The sequence below is a fragment of the Ahaetulla prasina genome, chromosome 10, assembly GCF_028640845.1.
Source record: "Ahaetulla prasina isolate Xishuangbanna chromosome 10, ASM2864084v1, whole genome shotgun sequence".
NCBI lineage: Eukaryota > Metazoa > Chordata > Lepidosauria > Squamata > Colubridae > Ahaetulla > Ahaetulla prasina.
Genome location: NC_080548.1, coordinates 7,536,832 through 7,560,951, shown reverse-complemented (window position 1 = coordinate 7,560,951; position 24,120 = coordinate 7,536,832). Strand labels below are relative to the sequence as shown.

General features: G+C 40.8%; 2 protein-coding genes across 4 annotated transcripts in view; one reads left to right on the top strand and one right to left on the bottom strand.

Moving 5' to 3' along the window:
- SMAP2 (small ArfGAP2) overlaps positions 1-9,143 on the top strand; it is a 45,655-nt gene extending 36,512 nt beyond the window's left edge. For all 3 annotated transcript variants that reach the window (XM_058195766.1, XM_058195767.1, XM_058195768.1), the window contains 4 exons: positions 914-1,008; positions 1,620-1,785; positions 3,800-4,110; positions 7,939-9,143. In XM_058195766.1, coding sequence (XP_058051749.1) covers positions 914-1,008; positions 1,620-1,785; positions 3,800-4,110; positions 7,939-8,064 — 698 coding nt within the window. In that variant the 3' untranslated portion in view covers positions 8,065-9,143. The remainder of the gene's footprint in view (positions 1-913; positions 1,009-1,619; positions 1,786-3,799; positions 4,111-7,938) is intronic.
- The window catches only part of RIMS3 (regulating synaptic membrane exocytosis 3), an 89,501-nt gene that overhangs the window by 1,250 nt on the left and 64,131 nt on the right, over positions 1-24,120 (bottom strand). Inside the window, exons 6-7 of the mRNA XM_058195769.1 lie at positions 23,589-23,728; positions 20,750-20,849 (exon numbers count right to left, since the gene is read on the bottom strand). Of these exons, the coding sequence (XP_058051752.1) occupies positions 20,750-20,849; positions 23,589-23,728 (240 nt within the window). The remainder of the gene's footprint in view (positions 1-20,749; positions 20,850-23,588; positions 23,729-24,120) is intronic.

Genomic DNA, 24,120 nt, shown 5'->3' with positions numbered 1-24,120 from the left:
AATTCCACCCAAGCATCAGGACACAGCCGTGCACATGCGATGTTGGCAATGGTGTAGCTTTCCAGGAATCTTGTCTTTTCCACCAAACCAAAAGCAGCTTGCCAGGTGTGATGGTGATGGCTGCTAAGTCACACTTGTAAGATATGATGAAATCTCAAAAACAGGAGTTGTGGCTGAATAAGAATTCAGGGGGAGAATTCAAACTACTTCATACTACTCAGTACAGCTTCTTGTCCTCCATGCCAGTAACACAAGCAAAGAAATGTAAAACAGGATAATTGCATAGCAATTTATACAGCTTGAAGAGAATCAATGTGATCTATTAGCAATAGAATACATAAAACCCTGCTATGGGGGAGAAAAGCAGAACCGAAAATTGAAAAGTTGGATCTTTCTCTGCTGCTCAGATCTACCCTAGCAGCTACATGTTGATTTCCACAATATCTGGGGACCATCCAATATAGAAGGCCAAAACATCCATCCTGTGATGGAATGTGCAAGGGGAGAAAAGATTGGGGGGCGGGGGAATCTTGGCAATGATACCACAACTTCTCAGGAAGAAGGCAGCATATTCCAGAGAGAGGCCCAAGACAACAGACTGTATATTCCTAAACTGGATGGTGGGGGAAGGAAAAGGTTCAGAGTAGCCACAGCCTAGATTCTCCCAGGCTATATCTACTTGGTTAGATTGAAGGTTACAGCTTTAGTCTGGCAAGATTCCGCCTGTTAGGTATAAGCGGATAAAGAATTGGACTTGATTTGGACCTCACAGTGTCATCTTTGGGCTTATTAAATTTAGCCTTTGACTTTGGGTGTAGAAATTCAACTCATTGGAGGGAAGCAATTTGGGGAAGGCAATTGCTTGGGTGATCTCAAGAAGCCAGTTGATACCACCTCCCCCCTTTTCCCCCAGATGTTCCTATTTCAACTGCCATCCCCAATGGAAGAGCCAGCAGTTGTTTGGAGAAAGACTTGGACCTATTTGGATCCCTTGGTACTGAGAGAAAGGTGAGAAAGTTACATTCATGGTGGGAGATCTTGAGCTAGAACCTCGCTCTCATCCCAACCTATCTCACAGGAATATTCTGGGGAAAATAGGTCTAAACTACACTTGGATGTAAGCACAGGCATGATTTTAAAAAAAGTAAAGAGTTCTAAATTTTAATTGAAATGTTCGGTAATGTGAAAGTCATGCTTAAACTTTCAGTCAACGAGATCTTCATTACACATTAGATACAACAGCCGAGTTTACAGATAATTATGTAAAATAATATGAAGAAGATCTACTTCATTTTTGATTTAGCAAGATGTGAACCATTCATTATTTACTGTGACTGTAGAGAGTTCCCAGATAAATCTTGACTATTTTTCCTTTTTGATCCCCTGAGCCTGCGCTTATCTGTCTCTGATTGGGTTGGTTCCTATTGACTTGCCTTTATCTCCCATCTGAGGGTCAGGAGACAGATCCTGCCTATCTTGCGGAATCCTTTTAAGGTAGTAAATTAGTTTATGCAGTACTTTGAAAAATGGAAAACCTGAACTGGAACTTTTAAGAAAAATGCTGCATCAGTTCTCTGGCCTCCACCTTTGGAAATAAGTACAGTATATTCTCTCACCAGGTTGTTGGCTCAATGCCCACAGCTGGAAGTGCTGGATCTCTTCCTGAAAAGCTGAACCTGTTCCCTGAGCCTGACAGCAAGGCTGAAGAGACGGGGAAGAAGCAGCTCTCCAAGGATTCCATCCTCTCTCTATACGGCTCCCATAGCCCACAGATCCCCACACAAGGTAGGCACCCACCTATCACGGGAGACACACCTGTTGGGCTTTTAATACTCAAGATTGTGTTCATAATATGCTCACTGCTTTATAAGTAAGACATTGGCAACATAAAGTTGCATTCTGTGGAGCAGTAGGTGAGTAGCTGTTCCAGGATAGAAGATTCTCATTAAGAGATTTTCATGTGTGGATTTGTTCGAGGAGTTTTCATGAATGTTCTCTTTGATTTTTCCAGCATGGTAGCAGTACATCAAAAAAAGTAACCTGGTTATTGTAGGACGCTGCCATGCAAGAATTGTCCTCTAGTTCAAAAGCACTCCAGACTTCAGTGATCCCATATTTAAAAGCTGATTTAATTCTGGCTGAACCGTGGATGTATCTGGAATTGCAGTAAAACTTTTATTTATTATTTATTTATTTTATTTTATTTATTTTATTTGATTTTTATACCGCCCTTCTCCCGAAAGACTCAGGGCGGTGTACAGGCATAATAAAACCGACAATACAATATACAAGTTTAAAATACGATTTTAAACTTTTAAAATAAGCAAGTAAACATTGTGGACTCCAATAGGCCCACTTCCATGGCTCATCAAGGGCAAAATAGATGTGATGCCTTTGCACTTCCCTGTGAATAAGGATCTGAAACGGAGTTGGGATTAGGATAGATTGGCTTCCTCCCAGGAAAATGTGTAACATCAGAGAGTTTAAAAAAAACGAGGGGGTGGTTGGAGTTTTCAAGTATTGTATTTAATTTTCATTTTGCACGAGTGAGGATAAGATGACTTTGTTATTGCAAGATCTGTAATAACTCAGAGTGGGACAGATTTTCGCTTATTGTTCTCATCCTAGTCAAGTTGGCAAGAAGACATCCCGGATTGGCTTTTCAGGGATCAGAGAAAGTGCAGAAATATCCTTAGCTCTCAAGTGCAGATGGGAAGGTGGCTAGCATTCTGGAATAGCTCTCTGTGGTCTCAGTGCAGGGAGTGGTAGTGGGCAGTGACTGAAGATTGCCTTTCTTGCTCTTGGGCCCAGTGAGGTCTGTTAGAAACAGGTTGATATAATAGCAATAGCACTTAAGACTTACATACTGCTTCACAGTGCTTTACAGCCCTCTGTAAGCGATTTACAGAGTCATCTTATTCTTCCCTGACAATCTGGGTCCAAATTTTACCCACCTTGGAAAGATGGAAAGCTGAGTCAACTTTGAGCCCATCAGGATTGAACGCCTGGCTGTGGGCAGAGTTTGCCTGCAATACTGAATTCTAACCACTGCACTATCACGGCTTCCCAAATATAAAGTTCATTAAGTATAGGGGCTGTTCCATATTCAATTTGTAGGTTCCCATTTCTATGATAGTCCTCAACTTACAACCATCTGTTTAGTGATCATTCGAAGTTACATTGGCACTGAAAAGTTACTTAACAACTGGTCCTCACACAATTGTTGCAGCATTCCAAGGGCCCCACAATCAAAATTCAGGCACTGGGCTGTAGGCACTTGTGTTTATGGTGGTTGCAATATCCCAGTAGTCAAAGGTTCATCATTTCTGACCTTCCCAGACGGCTTCCAACACGCAGAGTCAATGGGAGAAGATGGATTTTCTTAATAACCACGATTCACTTCACAACCATGGCAAAAAGAAAAAAAAATGTAAAATTGGGCACAATTCACTCGACACACCTTGTTTAGCAATGAAATCAATTGTGATCATAAGTTGAAAACAACCCAGATCTGTAGGACAAGCTACCAGGCTTTAACAGGCAGATTTCCATATTCCTCCTCCTGCATCCCTTCACTGTCCTCCCTGGCTCAAAGCAATTTCACTGCAAAATAACAACTGGATTTTACTGGAAAAATCTATAACAAGGCTTATAGGGCACTCTGGTCACACTTATCCATCAAGTGACTGCCCCAAAAGATCAGGATGAATGAAGATGGGTAAGCGATGATCTAATGAAGGGTTTTATGGCAGAAGGTGACACCTTCATTTGCATCTCTCCCTTCTTGACATCTCTGCAGGAGCTGTGTTCCTAACGCCTACCCAAATGGGCTATCCGGCTGCCTATCCCAATTTCCCAGGCATAGCACCACCTAGTGGCATGATGGCACCACCAGTAGGGGTGATGGCTCAGCCCGGAGCGGCAGCAGGCATGGCAGCACATATGGCGATCCCAGCAGGTTATGTAGGCGGCATACAGACTGCAGTAATTGGGGTCCCCAATGGGATGATGGCAACACAGCAAGCTGGGTACATGCCTGGCATGGCACCTGTCCCATCCCCAGTGTATGTTGTACAACCAGCTCACCAATTACAATGGAACCTTGCTCAGGTAAGTGCCAACAGTGAGAACTCAGGTGTGTGTCTGAGTGAGGTGTCTTTCAAACCTTGGGGGCAAGGGAAAATGTGCATTTACAGATTACAGGTAGACAGTCTCATGCCTTCCAACTCCACCTGGCTGGGCAATGAACCTGAGGATATGGGGTAGTGATATACTGAAAAAACAGTGGTATCAAGTTGCTAGTCCTAATGTACAAATTTCTACCTCATCCTTTTTCTCAAAGAGCTTGATCTGATAGTCACAATAAGCGAAGATAATAAATACGGCAGATACTGAATGAACAGCAACAACCATAAAACTTTTTCCAAAATTCTTTATAAGCCACTTTGAGAGTCATTTGATGAAAAGATAAAGTATTTTCTGAATTCCTATCATGTTTATATTCTCTGTATATCACCAATTTTTCATGATGTAGCCCATAAATTAACTGAAATAATGGAAGTAGAAAAATATAGTAGTCTTCCATTTCCAAAATCTCACCATAGAGGATAATATGCAGATGGGCTTAATTTTAACATGATCCCTACAGGCACCAGTATTTCCATAGCCCTCTTCTCTGATGTCCTCTAAATTCCACATCCACAGCTACTTTCTTTAGTGGCAACCACAGCACATAAAACCTGCATTGCTTTTATGGCTTCTTAAGCTACCTGAATGATTTAATCAGCTGGAAAATCTTTTGTTTTCTACAGTACAGCAAGTTCCTGGGTTAAGAGAAGCCCAATTAAGGATGACCCACAATTAAGAACAGAGCGTATTGTAGCAAAATTTGAATTAAATACACAGTGATTCAAGTTAAATACACAATGGTTCAAATTCATTACACTGATTTATTTCATTACACAATGTCACTTACACATTATTATATAATAATACTGTTGTATATAATAATACTGTTGTGGCTTACATACAAATTTGACTCAGGGACAGAATTTAGGAATGGAACTTGTTGTTTAATCGTCCTAATATATATAGTCATAACGTTCTTTCCTAGGTACCCTAAATCCCAAACTCCAATCAAATCTCAATATTTCCAACAAGTGCATAAAGGCTCAGTTCATTTCCAAAAAGAGTATTTCAAAGCTCAGTCAGATGTGAGGGAACTCTAGTTTTCTGGTAAATTGATAAAATGTCACCCTGTTTCCCTGAAAATAAGACCCATCTCGAAAATAAGCCCTATCATGTTTTGTACCTAGGCGCCTAATATCAGCCTTACCCCACAAAATAAGCCCTACTTAACAGCCTGCACAGCTGGCCTCACACCCATTTCTTCTGGTTGCTCGCAGTGCTGTGACCCCAAGGCAAGATGGGGGGGTGAGTGGAGTTCCCCTGCACGCCCTGCAGTGGCTTACCTCAGGGCCCCTGCAGCCAGGCCATCCACGCCTCAAAACTTTCCTTGTGGCAGCAGCGCCAGCAGCCCACATGGCTGCCAACCCACTTCTGCTTGCTTGTGGCTGCAATGGAGCAGGAGGCTGAACAGTATTCTGTTTGTGGCTCCAAGGCGAGGCAAGTGTTGGGGCATGGATGGCCTGGCTGTGGGGGCCCTGAAGTAAACCAGTGCGAGGTGCGTGGGGAAGCTCCACCCCCCACCTCAGGCCGTGGCCACAGCTGTGGCCACCCAGGGTCTTGCTGAAGCTGCCACCACCACAACGCGAGGCAAGTGTCTGGGTGTGGGTGGCCTTGGCTGCAAGGGCCCTGAGATAAGCTGGTGCGAGGCACGTGGGCAGCTCCACCGCCTGCCTCGCGGTGTTGGCATTAGCATACCACGTGGCCTCCTGCCCTGCCGCAAGCAAGCAGAAGTGGACATCCTGTACATGGGGAAAAAACAAGACACCCTCCAAAAATAAGCCCTAGTGCATATTTTGGGGCCCAAAAGAAAATAAGACCTGGTCTTATTTTCAGGGAAATATGGGTATGTGAATATGACAAAGCAGCACATGAAGTCAGTGCTTCCTGTAATGGACATGTGGATGATTCGGATTAATTAGGATTCATTGTGTATTTTTTTCAAATATTTTTCCACCTCAATTCATTGTGGGAAGGGAGAATGTTTCTTCTGCACATGTCTGGCTTTCTTTCAAATTTACCCTTTTTTAGAAAACTACATCTGTCAACATAAGCCTTGATGTTATCTTCATTTCTGAATCCTGATAGATATAATCAGATTCTCAGTCCTTGTAGCACCTTATGCCTTGTAGATGTGATTGGTTCGGAATGGGACTTTTCGGCTCCTACCCTTGACCGTGCCTGCTTCTCCACCAGGGTTCCGCCTTTCACCGCTAAGCTTTTCTCCTCAGCTGACATGCCCGCAGCCATTCACCCTGGCCAATGGGCCACGACCCCTCCATCCCACATGCTTCAGCATGGCCCATTCATCAATGCAGAGTTCGTCCTGGGCTTTTCGCCATTCAGGACAGTTAGCCACTAACCAATCGGCTAGCTTCCAATGCCAGCAGCCAGAAGCCACAGTGCAATCGATCGCAGGGGTGGGGGAAGTGCTGCAGCCAAACGGTCTCAGACGGTTGTTAGGAGAAGGAAGGGGGGGAGGTTGAAGCTTCCCTATACCTGATTATGCCTCCCTGATAACAAACAGGAAGGGAAGAGCGGGGGTTGGCACTAAGTACACCAGCTTCATCCAAAGGGAAGAGGTAGGGAGTGAGAGAGAGAGAAGGAAGGAAGGAAGGAAGGAAGGAAGGAAGGAAGGAAGGAAGGAAGGAAGGAGGGGAGAGAGAAAAAGTAAGAAAGAAAGAAAGAGGGAGGGGGGGAGGGAGGGAGGGAGAGAGAGAGAAAAAGAAAGAAAGAAAGAAAGAAAGAGGGAGGGAGGGAGAGAGGGAAGGGAATAAGAGGGAAGGGAAGGGAAAGTGAATGAGATATGGATGGATGGGTGGATGGATAGAGGGAGGGAGGGAGATAAAAAGGAAAGGGAGGGAGGACCACTAACCCTGACACTAGAGGCAGCTTCGGAGGATGCTTTGAAACAGGACAGCAGTCCAGGGCTGGAAGGGATCTTGGAGGTCATATAGTCGAACCCCCTGCTCCAGCAGGAGACCTCATATCCTCTTGGTTATTTTGGTGCCTCTAAGACAGAGGAGAAATTCCCAGAAAAGGGACTAGGCAAGGCTGCCATGCAGAGGAAGGCAAAGATAGTCCTTGACTTACAACAACAATTGAGCCCAAAATTTTGATTGCTAAGCAAGAGCATTGTTAAAGTGAGTTTCGATTCATCTTACTCAATCCATCCTCCAACAGTGGATGGCAATCCTTGATTTATGACCGTCATGGCCAGCCTTCACTGATATCGTATGTCCATACCTAAGATGGGCATGTAGGACGGAGGAGTCGTGGCCCAGTGGCCAGGGCGAGTGGGTGTTAGCTGAGAAGAAAAGCTAGCTGTGAATGCCTCGAGGCGGAACCCTGGCAGGGAAGCAGGTGTGGCCAAGGGTAGGAGCCAAAAAGTCCTAGACCCAATTGGTTTCAGCTTCCATTAATCACAGCCAGCCATGTTCTTCACCACTGTTTTATACCTCTTGTTGGCATGAATTACCTCCATAGTAGTTTTCAACATTATGTAGATTTTTTTTAAAAAAAGCAAGCTTTTTCTTGCTATTGTGCCATGCCTATCAAGGATAAGGACATGAGGTACTTTCAAGGTTTTAAGCACCATGAATGATCACTAGGTAGAAGATGTCAACCCCAATACAGTGAGGGCATAAAAGGTGTCACTGGGTATAGAAAGCAAATGAAAATCTCTGCAGCAGGGAAACTTGAGCGATGGGTATAAGGAGAATTGACCTGACTCCTCCTTGCCTTCTCCTTCAGGTGACGCAACAAATGGCAGGGATGAACTTCTGTGGCACCAACGGGGTGATGCGCTATGGACAGTCAATGGGCAGAGGGGGTGCCCCAGAAACCAATCAAGCCCTCAGTTCCCAGGTGTGGAAATAGCACCCACCCACCCCGGATCTGGACCATTTTCTCGTTCATTTTTAGCTTCGGCTCTCTTGGTTTTGTTTTCCCAGTTCTGTATTAAGCATCAGTTACTCCCTGATGTTATGTTTTACTTCCCTTGCTGATGAGTCTTAGACGGATATTCCTCTTGTGAACGGAGATCTACTCTGCCAATTTCCCACCTCATGTTCAAAACACTGATGGAGTCTTTGCTACCTTGGCTCACCTTCTCCATAGGTGAGCATTTTATTTTTTTAAGAGGGTGGACCAAAGATGGCAGATGGCCGTTCTGGTAGATGTAACCATCATTTCAAAGCCTGTTCTGGGATTGCAGAAGGAATGGTCATGATGGCTGATATGACCTTTGCATCTTTAATTGTGGCTTCACCTCAAGGCACTTTGTATTTTAGGACTTTGCCACCAAATACACTTGTTTTTTATTCCACCAATACATTCCATGATTTCTGTGGTGTTTTCCAAAACGACTTCATGAGCTTGGAACGTGTTCTCCCTGGAGAGGAGTTCCACCAGCCCTCAAGCACAAATTATGCTTCTTTTCTGAAAGTGAGTTGGGAGGAAACATACCTCTTATAAGCAGCTGCTGCTCATTTAGTCCTGGCATATTTAAATGCTTTTTCTTTCTTTCTCCCTATTTTAACCTTTGAACGTTCTAGCCTAGCATTTCTCCATCTTGGCAACTTTAAAATGTGTGACACTCAACTCCCAGAATTCCAGTGCTGGCTGGAGGATTCTGGGAGTTGACATCCATATCCTGAAGGTTCAGAAACACTGCATTAATGGATAAAGGTCCAGAACACTGGCAAGTTTTCGTTTGGATTTGTTTTCCCCTGTGTAACTCTCACAAGCGCTCAACTTGCTCGCATGATGACTTTATCGGAGGGAGAAAAACAAAACTTTCAGAGATGGGGCCAGTCTCCCCTCTCAGTCATTTCACAAAGACAGTGATCACCCAATCCACAATTTTGAAAGATTTTGTAGCACAAATAAAAGCCAGGCACCTACTTTATCTTGTGTATATGTAAATTCGTTAATAAAATGCTGCAGTGAAACTCTTACCTTCTTTGTCCTCGTATTAAATGCCCATGTTAAAACAAATGGAAATACTTTTTTCCCCTCAAAGTTATTGAAAGGCTTACAGTGAATGCCATTAGGTTTTAACTTATTGCTATGGAACTAATCTGTTGTTTTGTTTGCAATGCTACATCTTTGAATCTCTGCCTGCTGAATAAAACTTAGGAGTCGTAGGATTCAAAGACATGGTGCTAAGTGATCCACCTCCACTACTCTACGCTAGTAAATCCCTTGGCTGCTATGCAAAAACAGGGCATTCAGCACTGGACAGCATCATATGAGGAAGAGACATGAGGTTTCTCAGTAATAAGCTGGCATAATCCTCCATGACCATTGTATCTCCTGGGTTAAACTGATAATAATTGATTAAACTTGCATGTCACCCATCACTACAATTGTAGAAGAATAAGAAAATCCCAGGATGAGATACTTAGTTATAAAGATTATAGAGGCATGTTAAACACATTTACTGTATTTGTCTTGTTGAAAGTTGCAGGTATAAGACTGAAATGGTAAAAAAGAGGAATTTGTTCCTGTGATAAAGGCTGACAGTGCTACTTCTTCATTTATACAGTATGCCTGATGCATTATCTCTTCTCATAGTTTCACAGGTTTTATTTCATGTAAGTTAAATTTAGAAAAAACATGTTTGCATTCTGATTATGTATTTTCCAGTTCATATCTGACTGGTATGTCTAAACACCATTTTTCTTCAGAAAATACCACTAACCCATCTCCTGCATTATTGTATTTACTCAATACATTTTTTTTTTGCAATTCCAAGTTCATCCTTTCCTTTGAACCCTTGCATTCCAAATACTGATCAATGCTACTATATGCTTTCTTTTGCAATTTTATAGAAAATTCTTCAATGTCATCTTCCATTGCACAACCTTGTGCAAGTTTACTCATTCTAATAGACACAATCCTGTTTATTGAGCTACAGCTGAGCACATACTGGGCAATATCCTTTTTGAGTATGATTGCCAATCCATTTCTTTCAAAAATGACAAAGTGACCATGTACATTTATTCACTAAGATAATCCAGTTTGGTTCATTTCATTTCCACCGTGCCAATTTCAGCTTTCCCCCACTGATGCTTCTCACAAGGAACTTCTCAGGAATGGTGCCATCAGCGACCAGACTTTGCTGCAGCTTTAAGCTGGCCATGTCATCACAGTCTGATTTACTTATCAAAGTATATGATGTTCTTCCATAGTAACTGGAGTACCTTTTGAACTGGGGGTTTCACAAACACTTTAAATGTTTGACATAGCCATACAGTTTTCCTAGCAAAAGTCTTACAGTACTTTCTGGATTTAATTTTGCAGTTCCTTCTAAGTGAGTTGGTTTCCCCTGATGCCTACATAGCTCTGCCTGCCTCCATTCCCTTTGATCTTACCAGCAAGGAGGACATACCAAGAACGTGTGCAACAGCAATATTCTCAGGATCATTTTTCTCAATATACTTAGGTGACACCCCCCACTTCCATAGTTTCAAATTGCCAGTTGGCTTCTAGAGATGATTCAAGATGCTGATTGTCAATTTTAAGGCCTCCTATGACTCTAGGCCTGGTTACCTGAGGCTCTGCCTTTTATATTTATCTGCCCAACCAGATCAAACAGGATCAATCCCCTGCAGATCCTGTCTCTTTGAGATTGCCAACTGATGAGGCTTTCAGAACCAGATGCCTCTTCTTTTTGGAACTCTTTTACCGGGAGACATTTGGTCTGCTTCATCCTTCTTAAAATAGAGGGAAATGGTGAAGGTTCATGGTGCACGGCATTTCTATGGTTGGTGTTTAATTCTTTTTTATTATGTCAATTTTTTAATATGTATCTTGAGTCTTGGGGATGTTGAAACTGTTAGGCACCCAGAGTCTTTTGGAATGGATGGTATGCAGGGACAAGAAAATTAACTGAGCATACATATACATACATACGCATACCTACCAACCACAGCAATAGTCCCATAGGACTATTTTCAGAGTAGTTTTATTCACTGAGCGTGGTGGCTCAGTGGCCAAGTCGCTGAGTTTGTCGATTGAAAGGTCGGCAGTTCAGCGGTTCAAATCCCTAGCGCCGCGTAACGGGGTGAGCTCCCATTACTTGTCCCAGCTTCTGCCAACCTAGCAGTTCGAAAGCAGGTAAAAAATGCAAGTAGAAAAATAAGGACCACCTTTGGTGGGAAGGGAACAGCATTCCGTGCACCTTTGGCGTTGAGTCATGCCGGCCACATGACCATGGAGAAGTCTTTGGACAGCGCTGGCTCTTTAGCTTTGAAATGGAGATGAGCACCACCCCCTAGAGTCGGGAACGACTAGCACAGATATGCGAGGGGAACCTTTACCTTATTCACTTAGCCCAGGGTTTCTCAATCTGATCCACTTTAAGATGTGTGGACTTCAACCCCCAGTCTTCCCCAGCTAGCGTGCCTGACTGGGGGATTCTGAGAGTTGAACATTTTAACATGGATCAGGTTGAGAATCACCGATGTAACCCAAAGTAATCGGCTCCCTGTGTCAAATGCAGCTTTGTGAGAAACACAGCTATTGCTGAAAATTAAGTTAAAATTTCTGGGTCTTGCAGCTGCGGCAAATCCATAGTCAAGATCTCTTGACATTTCAGACCTTTAACAAGCTGCTAAATATACTTTTAGTGGTTAGAGAAGGAACTTGAATGTCCTGGATAATAAATCATTCTCCTCCCTGTGTTCAGAGGAATGATGCAAACAAGATACACTCATATCAAAATCAAGTACACATACACACAACAGAAATTTAGCTAGAGTACACTTCCGTGCTGTGTATGTGTGCATGAAACATCACTGGTTAAAAACTGGACCATAACACTTATCTGAAAACAATCAAAACAGTTTTCAAAACTGGCTTTAATTATCTTTACTTGCTGTCCAAATACTGTACATGCAGTTAACAAGCCAAATGGAGTTACATTAACTTTTTTTTTCTTTTTTTGAAAATCCATCTTGTCTCCTTTGGAAAGAGGGGAAAAATCTTGTCAAGAATAATTTACAAAATTGAGCGTGCACCCTCAAAGCTGTCAGTCCTGCTGCATATATAAATCCACAGAAAAATACAAGAGTTTTACATTTAGGAAAGACCACATCACATAGAAAACATTACAGAGCACGGGTATAAAATTGTGTGTGTGTGTGTATGTTGGTCCATTAGTAACTCTTCTCTCCACTGCCCATTCCAAGACATCCCCTTGTGCTCGATGTGACTGGAGGTTTTGAAATTCTTATTCTGATCCCCATTCATATTTCTCTCAGAAAATCTATTTAAGACCAAAGTCATACTATAAACTTGGGAGCCAAGTAAGAAGGCAGGCTAATAAAATAATTGGTTGGCTTGGAAAACCTTGATTTAATCCTTTAAACAAAACCCTAGTTTAGAAACCTTAGCTGTGCTTTGATCAAGCTTACCACAACATCTAATTACTGTTTTGCAATGACTTCTTTTTTCTAAGATTACTTAACCCCTTGCCATATTCTTCTGTGGAGCCCTGGTGGTCTCTGAGCTTGGTTGTTTTCTTGTAGACATTCCATTACCTTATTAGGTAGCATCTTCAATGAACAACACTGAAGATGTTACCTAGTTGGATAAATTAAACATCTGTAAGAAAACAACTAAATTCAGAGACCACCAAGGACTCCATAGTTCAACCTTGAGCTACCAATATGTTGATATTCCCCAGCATGACAAGATCCCTAATTACTCTGTTCACAGAAAGGAACACAGAGATTATTAGTTCAGTTAGCATTTGCTTCTGAATAAAATTGGATCAGATGGGTAGCATGTTTAGGCCCCCACCCATCCCCATTACTAGAACAAGCCTTGAAGATAACTTAGCAAGTAAAGCTACTTCAAGGATCTAGAATGGGGCCATCTACCTTGCCTACCACCTTCTCAAACTGTGCTCAAAAATGCTGGTTTTAATCCAAGAAGCCATAATGAATGTGTCTTTCCTATGTGGGGAAATCTCCTTTTATATGACTGACCACTCAGATTGTCTTTGGAGATTCTCAATCATCCAGATCAGGGGGTCTCCAACCTTGGCAACTTTCAGACGTGTGGACTTCAACTCCCAGAAATCCTCAGCCAGCAAAGTTGGGATTTTTTTTTTAATGTTTCACTTCTCATCCAAGACACTAGTTAGAACCAAAGAAGCTTCTTGGATGAGAAATAAAACATTTTCAAAGAAAAAAGAAATTCCAGTTGCCTTTTAGAAAAGTACCTTTGGGATGACCAGCCAGATTTTAAGTCTTGCTAACAAAAACCAGAGAAGTCCCCATAACTTTTTAAATCTTACATTAAACCTAAATCTTGCCATGCTACATACATGTTTTCTTTTCCACAATCCTTTTAGAAGCTATTTATACAATGGTTTCAAGGAGTTCTGTGGATTCAATTTTTCCCCCAAGCCTTTCCTTTCATTGATGTTACTTAACTGATATTTTAAAAACTACTATATGGTCTGATTTGTATTCTGTATCATTTGGGGCCTTCTGTTCTGAATGGCTACTATAAAGATATATTTTTAATATGTAAATGAATCATATCTGAAGTGTTCGATTCCTCCTGTCAGGTAGACCTTTTTAAAACAGGACAATGAACTTAAGCTTCCAGGTCAAGTTTAAATTACTTCTACTGCATATCAATATTTTCATTTTATTCTATAAAGCTTTTGCTTGCTGCCTTATCAACCGTGTTTTTAGCAGAAAGGCTAGGTATAAATTACCCCAATAAATAAATACAAATAACATCTTAAGCTTCTACTAAAGAGTTCAGTTCCGCAATGGCTCCAGGCCAAACAAAATTTAGAGGTAGCATTGCCTCCAGTTTCTAGTGACTGTCTCTGGGGATTAATTTCACAATGTCACAGGGAACAATAAACTGCTTTGTTCAATATTCTTTTTTGGGGAAAGGAGGGCATTGGAAGAACTAATTGGTGGGGAGAAGAAAGCTATCCATCGTTAACATGAAAACATATAAGCCCTTATATTTTAAAAGGAAAACACCAACAAGGCCACCAACATCAAAAGTGCTACGATCCAGAGGGGTTTGCTATCCAATGAGCCAGATAGCCCAACTCAAGGCAGCCTATTGCACCCACACTCCGCAAGGGAAGTTCTCTAGCATCAGAAGAGCATTGCTTTAACATCTTTACCACAATTACGAATAACAGATCCTTCATACCAGCAGTAACTGGAATGGTTAGTCTAATCTTCCCCAAACTTATCTTATCCCATTGGTGTCTTAGGACTGGAATTCCGAATCAGCATGATTGACAGAATCTCAGCACATCCCAAGAACCTCAAACAGAGGCGAGGTTGTCCAGTGAGACAAACATCCGACTCTCCCCACCCCGCCTAACTAGTGACATAAAATCAGTACCATCTCCACACACATCTCTTTTCTCAGTCATCATCTCCAAAGCTTTTTTATTTAAAATATACTAAATTTTTTCCCTTTAAAAGCTACAGAACAGGCAACAGATCCTGTAGTGGGGGTGAGGGTGTCCCAGTTTCCGCTAACAACAGCTGATTTCAGGTGAGGGACATTCAAAAGCTGAGCCTGAGATCCCTTTCTCTATTGCATTTTAATCCTCTTGTATTCTCATTTTAATCCCGCATCTTTAAGAGTGCAACAGTATTGTGTCCCCTGAGAACAGCAGACCTCGAAATACCTTTTGTAACCGCATGCTTTTCCTGAATCCTGGTGCAAGGGCAATCGCATGAGTTGTGTAAGCTCTGCAGCCCCTCCACTTTGAAATGTAACTGGTAGGAAGGCATCAGAATCAGCCAGACTGATGCAACATCCAGTCATGATTGTTTTCCATATTCATCTATCATATAAAAAAATTGCACCCTGAAGGAAGCTTTCATATTCAGGGAACAGCTGAGTTCTGGTTGGAAAAAACATTTTTATGGGAAATGCTGGGACAAAATAAATAGTCAAGGTTATCAAGTTATAAATCAGAACTACTTGTACCCTGGAGAGTCCCAGTGGTATTGATACTACATTTCCCAGAATTCCCAGGTACAGGATGGGAAAGATTCTCATAAAATTCGATCCAACTTAATTGTTTGAACACCGGAAGTCAATAAGCTGTTCTACTACCTATTATCTGCTCTTCATACTGTATCCTTAAGAGTCCAACGCTGTTCTTGCTATGATTTTGTTTTATTTCTGCTTTTTCTTTTTTTAAGGTGAGATATGCATTATTAAAATAAATACCCAATACTAGAGAAGCTCTCCCGCATAATTCCTTTGCACGCTGAAGGAGAAGGCAACAAGAAAAGAGATGTGCTAATAGAGTCCTACCACCCCTGTCCCTTACCATCTCTTGCTGCTTCTACGAGACTAACAGACAAAACAAATCACAACGTATTAGTTATAAAATCATGAGGTATACAACCAACAATTTGCACTTCATTCGGGCAGCTTGTCTTGGACCCTTAATTACCATTCCAGTAGAAATAGTTTGATAAAAGAATTTTAGTCATTGTTCCCATCTTCATATACTTCAGTTCATGGATTGTGCAGAAGAACGATCAATTTCTTCATTCTTTAACTCTACTTAATGTGAAGCCTCGGGTTGCATGAGTCAAGATTTCTGCAGAGTCAGATTACCTGGAGGGAGGCGCTGCTTTAGGATGTGAGCTGCTCCTTTTTAGTCTTGTCTTTACTGAAGATGTTCGTGGGATCTCTCCAACCAGCAGATGGCAATATTGAATCTATCATGCATCTCCATTGTAAATTGGATCAAATTGCCTTTTGTACTGGAAAAAGTCCAGAGGCATATTTTTTGTTCTGTAAAGAGGAGCTGTTTCTTTAATCTTTCAACAAATTCTATATGGATCCTAATATTGCTTAGCTCATTTCTCCATTTTAGCTGGCAGTTTGTTATTGTTAACTCTTATTCTACACTGAATTAGTGTAGATTGAAATTCAAAGTGTACAATTCACCAGAGTTCTTGTTCATTTGGATCAGGAATTCTGGTAAATTGTGCTCAGAGGCAAACCTTTAATGGAAATAGGAACTGTTTTCTAAATTTTCCTGCCTTTCTTGACAATAATGTACATGAAACAGCTGCTTTGATAAAAGGAAAGGTTTGTTGGGGCTTGGCAAACTTACATATGCCACTTTGAATTCCATGTGGGATAAAAAATGGGATATAAATACGCCAGATAAATAAAACAAGATTTCAGTGATTCCTGTCAGATAAAACAGGAGACAAGGAAACAATATTAGAGGGCGAGAAACAGCATTATCTGAAATGTGGCAATGCCAGTGGTTCACTTCAAAATGTAGATTGTGAGATATAAAGGTCCTCTGGATATACCCAATTTGAAGCCAATATAATGATCTTGGGGTATAATTATTTTCCTCCTATTTTTGAAAAAAAAATAGCTAACATTTCAACAGGAAATTTTTTACAATTTATCATTGGGATTTTTAATTTATTTATTTTGTGCAGAAAATTTATTTTAAAGAATGGAGATCACAGCCCAAATAGAAAAACCGAGATCCCGAGGACTCTTTCTTAGCACGTTGCAAGGCATTTGTGATTCCTCACTGGGACTTTTGCTCTCATCAGATCTTCTGAGTGAGAGATAACATCAGCTCTGGCACAAAAGAGAAGATTGATGCTTATGAAATAAAAACCCAAAGCTCCTTTAAATGGCCTGGAATTACTTGCTGCTTTTTTTTTTTGCTTTTTTTTTTTTTGGTTCCTATGAAATGCATTTTAGTTTTTGGGAGCAGTTTTTAGACAAGAAACTCTATTTGAAGCCTCATCATCTCTAATGTAAGCTCCTGGCTGTGATAATTGTTTGTTTTTTTGTTTTTAAATAAAATAAAGATTTTTATCAAACTGATCATGGACTGGTTGACAAATCCAAAACTTTCTATTGAGATGGAAGTGGACTAATTCTATATTGCATCTAGATTTGTAGTTCTTATGTTGGGACATACATCTCATACCTCTTTTCTCCAGTGCGGAATTTATAAAAGCAGGTGAAATGTCTTAGCTGGTCCATATTTTCAATATCTGCCTGACTGCAATATCAAGCATGCTATTCTTAGGATCACATCGTATCACTCGTCTGAACCATTATAAAAATACTGAAGCTGTTTAGAAATCTCTAGTACCTTAACTTCACTATATGGGAAAAGAATTAATTTGATTTCTATTTACCTGCTACCTTGTTCCAATCTTTCAGACTGATGGTGCCTTTTCTAAACTAATTGAGATGTCTCCAGATGTGGCAGTGTCTGATCCTTGTTCTTTTACACCATGGGCATTATTATACAGACCTTTCCATGGATAAATAAGGCATCCTCTTGCTTATCTGCCACCAAAAGATGCCAGGTATATTCCTATAAGTATAGTGTTACTTGGTAAGCAAGCACTGTTCAGTGTAGACCACAGCTTGAAGCTGGCAATGAAATATTTTCCAGGAGCTACTTAGCTAAGATGAAACACAATTCAAGATCTTACAAGCATAGACCATTTTGAGGGTCAGCAATCAAGACACTGGAAACGACAAAACAAGTCCAGGTGATCGAGCCAAAGAGATGATACAAGCAGATATCCAGAGTGGTCTAAGGTCGAGGTAGGAAAGTTCAGAGAGCCCAGAATCTGGGTTCATGGCAAGCTTGGGGGCTGTAGAGCAATTGTCTGGAGCACTGGGGATTGTTCAAACGATGCTTCTATGCTTTAGAGAAGACGGTATCTATACTGACAGAGTTGCCAACTATTTAGGGCAAAGGATCCTTGGATAAGCAAAAATTCAGTCTCAAGAATGTGGTTGGTCTTTGAAGGACTCTTCTTGGTTTAAGAACCAGAAGAAGAGTGGACTCGTGCAGTTCATTGACAGTAGCTGCTCTTTCTGCAGCAGGGCTTCTTGGACCAGGGCCAGCTTCTACTGGCGGTTGTACTTTCTTCAGGCACTTCATGGACTCATTTTCTGCCGTTTCTTCAAAGGAGAGCCCCTTCAGGAGAAGTCTGTCATTGGTTACACAAAATCTTTACTGCCTTCCTTGCTTATATTTTAAATAACTTTTGTGCTAAGTGGTATCCTTTAGAAGAACTGTCGCCATGGCTCCTCAAATCTCAGAGTCATAATTTGAGGGAGGCACAGTCCTACTATTCCCTCAAAATTGTATTTGAGAGGGCAAATTGTGCTAACTCAATGAGACAAACTATCACAAGGCTTTCGTAATCCATATTTTTGTACTTTGAAGCAGACCTGTTTTCTGTAAAACAGACAAGCGAGTGATTGACCACATTTTTGTCATTAGAGGCAAACTTTGAGTTAGTCCTGCTTTGCATTTTTTTAAAAAAATCTCTTGTGAATTGCATTTATTCAAACTCAGATTCAGTATGCAGTGAAACCAGGCAACATTTGTTGGTTTAGAGGTGAATGCCAGATGACACTTTTTTTTTGTCTTTTTGCCGAGAAAATGAACAAGACAGTGTGTCTCAGGTGTGATCTCAAAACCAATATATTGCTTATTCTGGAAAATGTCACAGTAGTCCATACATGTAGAGAGCAACAGAACGTCATGGCGTTCAAGAAGAACAAGGCCAAGATAACACCATCAACTCCCTGCTTTGAAACCTGTAAATGGGTTTGGTCTGGTAAAATTGCAGGGCTACAGAAATTCCATATCCAAAAATCGCTGCAGGTTGCTGAAATAGGTTACTAATATATTTACAGATGCTTTTTTGAAGGGTGAGACAGGATCCCATCAATACATACTTGTCATCCTTGTAAGGGAGAAAATTAAATGCTGTCAGTTTTATTTCTCCTTCATTTTCTTCTTGAGAATTTCCCTTGTGTTTCATCCTAGCTGTTTATTTTACTTATATAATAGACCTAAGAAGTAAAACAGTTTCTTGGCCTTCAGTTAAAATCAAGGGTGGATCGCTAAAGTGAGTTCTTTGCCAACCGTAGCATGTCAGTTTAAGAGCCACTTCCAAGGCTGTTTAGTATTCAGAAACTAACGAGTAACTTTCAGGCTGCTGCAGCTTCGACACTCAATCCGTCAGCCTTTACTCTCCCTATAGTCCATGGAAAATTTAAAAAAATAACAGGAAAAATAAAGAAACTGTGATTTTCAGTAGTATCTCCCCTGAGTATTTGCAACAAATTTTAGTAGGCACCTTCATGAAAAACTTCCGTAATTCTCAATTTTGCTACGGGAACTGGTCATCACCAAGAGACCAGATTGCTACATAAAACACATATTCAAACAACTTACAATCTAGCCCATGCAGGTTTACATAGAAGCAAATTCCATCAAATGTTCCGATTTTTTTTTAAACAAATTAATTGGTTTAGGATTGCAGCCAGATTGGATTAAACTGAAAACAGTTAATAACTGTTAATAAATGGAGAGACTCCATACTCATCCTTTTGAGAAATCCAGGGGCTCTCCTATGAACTTTTGAAGGGCTTCCATGTTGGCCCAGTACATATCTTCTTGTTATGTTACATCTTCTGTTTGAAAATTGGTTGGTTTGGTATCTTGCCTTTCGGGCTGCAAATCGGTCCAGACACAATGAGGACAAAACTGAACAAAGGGCCCATTTCAATTAAATTTCTCTAAGCATGACAAAGCAAAACATGAGTCTTAGTATTCTTTGAACTTAACAGTCAAATGCACCTTTTGGAGATTTCTCTTCTTCCGCACCTTTGGCAGATCCTCCTATTTTTCTCCAGATATGCAACACAAACAAAATTGCCGTCTCCAGGATTCCAAACCCAGGATATAAGCAGGAAGTGAAATGCTGACGGCTCCTGCCAGGTTGGGAAGGTGGCATACTGTACAAATATTGCAGAGGAATCCGTAAGCACGTGGCAAGCTACATAAGGTCTGAAAATGCTACATTCTTTAAAAAAAAATGTTAGCAGTGCTGCATTCCATTTTTCCCCCTTTTGTTTTTTTAAAGAAACACTAGGAGAACAAGCCAAAACTTCTCCTTCACAGATGCCAAAAGAAAACAGGACTGAGAAAGAAAGAAAACCTAACATGCTCTTTTGAAGTGGGTTTAACGGTTTAGATGCTGTCTAGGATGTTTCAAACATGAGAGATGGTTTACTCCTTTTCACAGGCCATTTTCTTTGGGGTGATGTAACAGTCTTGAAACTGGCAGGTTTTTTATTGGGTTGTTGTTGTTGTTTCCCTTTAATACATATTTCTTTTCTTTCCTTTCAATTCCTCCTCCCATCACCTTCTGGATTTCTTCTACTTTGTCCACCCAGAGAGGGAGGGTCAGACATGTTTAAAGTCACGGGAACAGTCTTCTCTTCTTGGAGGAGAGGAGGAGGAGGAGGAGGGGGGGGGAAGGGTGATGGGAGGAAAAGACATGGAATATTTACAAACCATGCTACCGGAAGCCGTGGTAGAACAAGGCATTCTTTGTTGTTGAGTGTTGTCTTCTTTAAGGACAAGAAGGGCTTATTGAACTCTCTAGTGAAGACTGAGAAAGGCGACGAGTAAGAGGTCCAATGGTAGAGTCTGCCAATGAGGAAGTGGGAAAGAGCTTATACCAACCTGTCACTACACTGGACAGGTCCAGCTCATCTAGGACAATCTGAGCCATCCCCATGAAGCACTTGTGGTCCATGCGACCATAATCCCCCCAGACAATCACCTAAAGGGAAAAAGGAGGATGAGCTGAATTACCAAGAGATTCCAAGAAAGGAGAATCAGAAAAATAGAAGACCTTCAGAGGGTCAGGTAGAAAGCAGGAGGCCTTTACCAACACCCCATAATTAATCCTTGCGTGTGTTTCTGTTTTTTGCTAATACCCTGGTTCTTCATATTATTATAAATCATTAACAGCCTAGTCCTACTTATGTTGACTCTAGACTAACCTTTCTTTGGGTTCCAGAACTTATTCTTAGCTAAGGTAGGAGTGGTCTATTTTGCATCGCAAAGATACTCCTTTAAACTGATTAGCATAAACTTTGAAATTTTGAAAATATCCTGATGTGCTTGAAAATATCCTGATGTGCTTCTTCCATTTAGTTAAAGATTTGTGTCAATCCACATAACCTCACAAAGTACAGTTAGTTGTAACATTTTCCCCCTTAGCATCAGCTTTTAGTCAGTGTACAAAACCAGAAGGATCCTTTCAAATGGTAGCTCCCTGGTTCTGGTACCCTTTCAAAATTATCTTACAACTATCCAACAGTGGGAATTATCGGGAATCAGCCCTTTGCTCTCCTCTGAAATCTAGAATCAGATTTGTAATTCTTGGCTTTCCCTGAGTGATAAAGGTCCTGAAAAGGAAGAGATGGAAAGTAAGTATATCATAAATTGCTCTTTCAACTAAAACTGAGTCAATATTTTTTTAATTCCCATGCCTTTAACAGCTCATCATTTGTGGAAATTTGTCTTTTATTTATTTTATTTATTTAATAATCAGATTTGCACAGCCACTCACATAAAGTGACTCTGGGCACCATACAACCAACCCTATGAAATTCCATTGCTCAAAATAAAAATCTTGCTTACACCAAGTTCTCAATTAAGATTTTAGGGAAATATTTACAGATCCCTCACATCCTGGACATAAACTGTTTCAACTCCTACCTTCAAAACGACGCTATAGAGCACTGCACTCCAGAACAACTAGACACAAGAACAGTTTTTCCCCGAAGGCCATCACTCTGCTAAACAAATAATTCCCTCAACAGTGTCAAACTATTTACTAAATCTGTACTACTATTAATCTTCTCATCGTTCCCATCACCAATCTCTTTCCACTTATGACTGTATGACTGTAACTTTGTTGCTGGCAATCCTTATGATTTATATTGATATATAAATATAAATATTATATATATATATATATTATATATATATATTTGTTTTCTGAGGTTTTCACGGGTGTTTATATGTAGGTCTTTGGTTGTTCCAAAGACCTACATATATATATAGACCTACATATATATATATATATATATATATATATATATATATATATATATATATATATATATATATATATATATATATATATATATATATATATGTAGGTCTTTGGAACAACCAAAGACCTACATATAAACACCCGTGAAAACCTCAGAAAACAAATATATATATATATATATATATATATATATAAATATATATATATATATATATATATATATATATGTCTTTGGTTGTTCGGGTTTTCTCCGTGTAAAATTGGAAGTGTCTTGGCGACGTTTCGACGAAGTCTCATTCGTCATCTTCAGGCTTCAACCGTGCTTCTGGGAGCAATGTGTGATCGCAGCTGTTTCTTCCTTTTAACTGCTAGTGGGGTTTGAACTGATTGGGTGGGAGCTTGGCTGTGCTCTGATTGGATGGGGGTTTTTCTGTGCTCTGATTGGCTGGGGGTGTGTCCTGTGTTGGTGGGGGCTTGGTTGTGCTCAGTCTAGTCTGTGCTGCAGGGGGATTTGAGCTGGTGACCTGCATAGCTGTTGTTTGGCTTTGTGGTCGTGCTACATCTTCATAGTGGGTGTCAGTCTGCTGCATGAATGGATTGGAGGGGTTTGAAATGGCTAATGTTGCAGCTGCGGTCTGGCTTCTGGTCCTTGGTCGTGCTTTATGATCAGTGTGGGTTTGGGTCTGCTTTCTGGGTGGATGTGCGGTGGTGACATCCTGTGTGGACCTTGTGAGTGTGGGTCTGGTGTCATTCCTCGTGTTATATATATATATATAATATTTGTGTTGTAAATGTTGTACCTTGATGAAGGTATCTTTTCTTTTATATACACTGAGAGCATATGCTCCAAGACAAATTCCTTGTGTGTCCAATCACACTTGGCCAATAAAAAAAAAATTCTGTTCTATTCTATTAACTCCTGAATTGACCTTTGAACTCAGCATCTTTCTGAAGCCAAACATCCATTTTTATCTAAATTGGGACCACAGAAAACTAGATTTTAAAGTCAATAGTTGAGCAATTTATGATAACTCTCTTCTTCAATTTCAAGTATCTTCATAGCATTCCACCTCCCTACTGGGGCCTTCAGAAACTCTCATGGGAACTATGTAAGTTCCCCAGCCGAAAACAGCTAGGATCTTAATTCTGAGGAGGACACAAGAGACCCTTTTCAGAGGACAACCCAACAGGAATCTCTACCGTAGCCATAAAGATTGTCTACTTAATAGCTACCAGAATCATTTTCCCATGAAGGCCTCAGAGAAACTGACTAGAATTTCTACTGGACCTATATAGGTTGCCTGTCTAAAACCTAATAGGAGGTTCTCTCCCATAGGGACACCAGGGGAGTGCTGGGAGGGCATCTCAGTAGGCCTGTGGCTGAATTATGATTCGAAAATGCTTATGGGCAGAAGGAGGATCCTCTTACCCTTCAAAGAGGAGGAAAGCATTCACCTGTAGCATTTTACCCTGAGGGCCCTCATCAAATAGAAGGGCCTGCTGGTAGAGTGGGTCAAAGTTCTTCTTGACAGTCTTTGTTTTCTTCTTAGCCAAGCAAGCCCCATTTTCCAGCAGATATACTTTAACGTACGTGGCTGTATTGGCAGAGAGAGAGAGAAATAGAAGCAGGGAGCTTAATAATAGCTTTTCCTCCCCAGGCTGGTATGTTTTCAATGTTCTACCAGATGCATCTGTAGAAGTATATTTGTGCATTCATGCGGGCAATGGCAAAGATGCTTTACCAATAAAGGAGAATATTTGTAGCTCAGGGTTGAAATGAGGAGTCTCATTTCAACTGTGAGCTACAAGGTTGGTGCTCTCTGAGCTTGGTTGTTTTCTTACAGATGTTTCATTATTTGACTAGATAACATTGTTAAGTGCTAGTTACTGAAGATGGGCCTCTGGTGGCTCAGCAGACTAAGTCTGTCTGTTATTAACACAGCTGCTTGCAATTACTGCAAGTTCAAGTCCCACCAGGCCCAAGGTT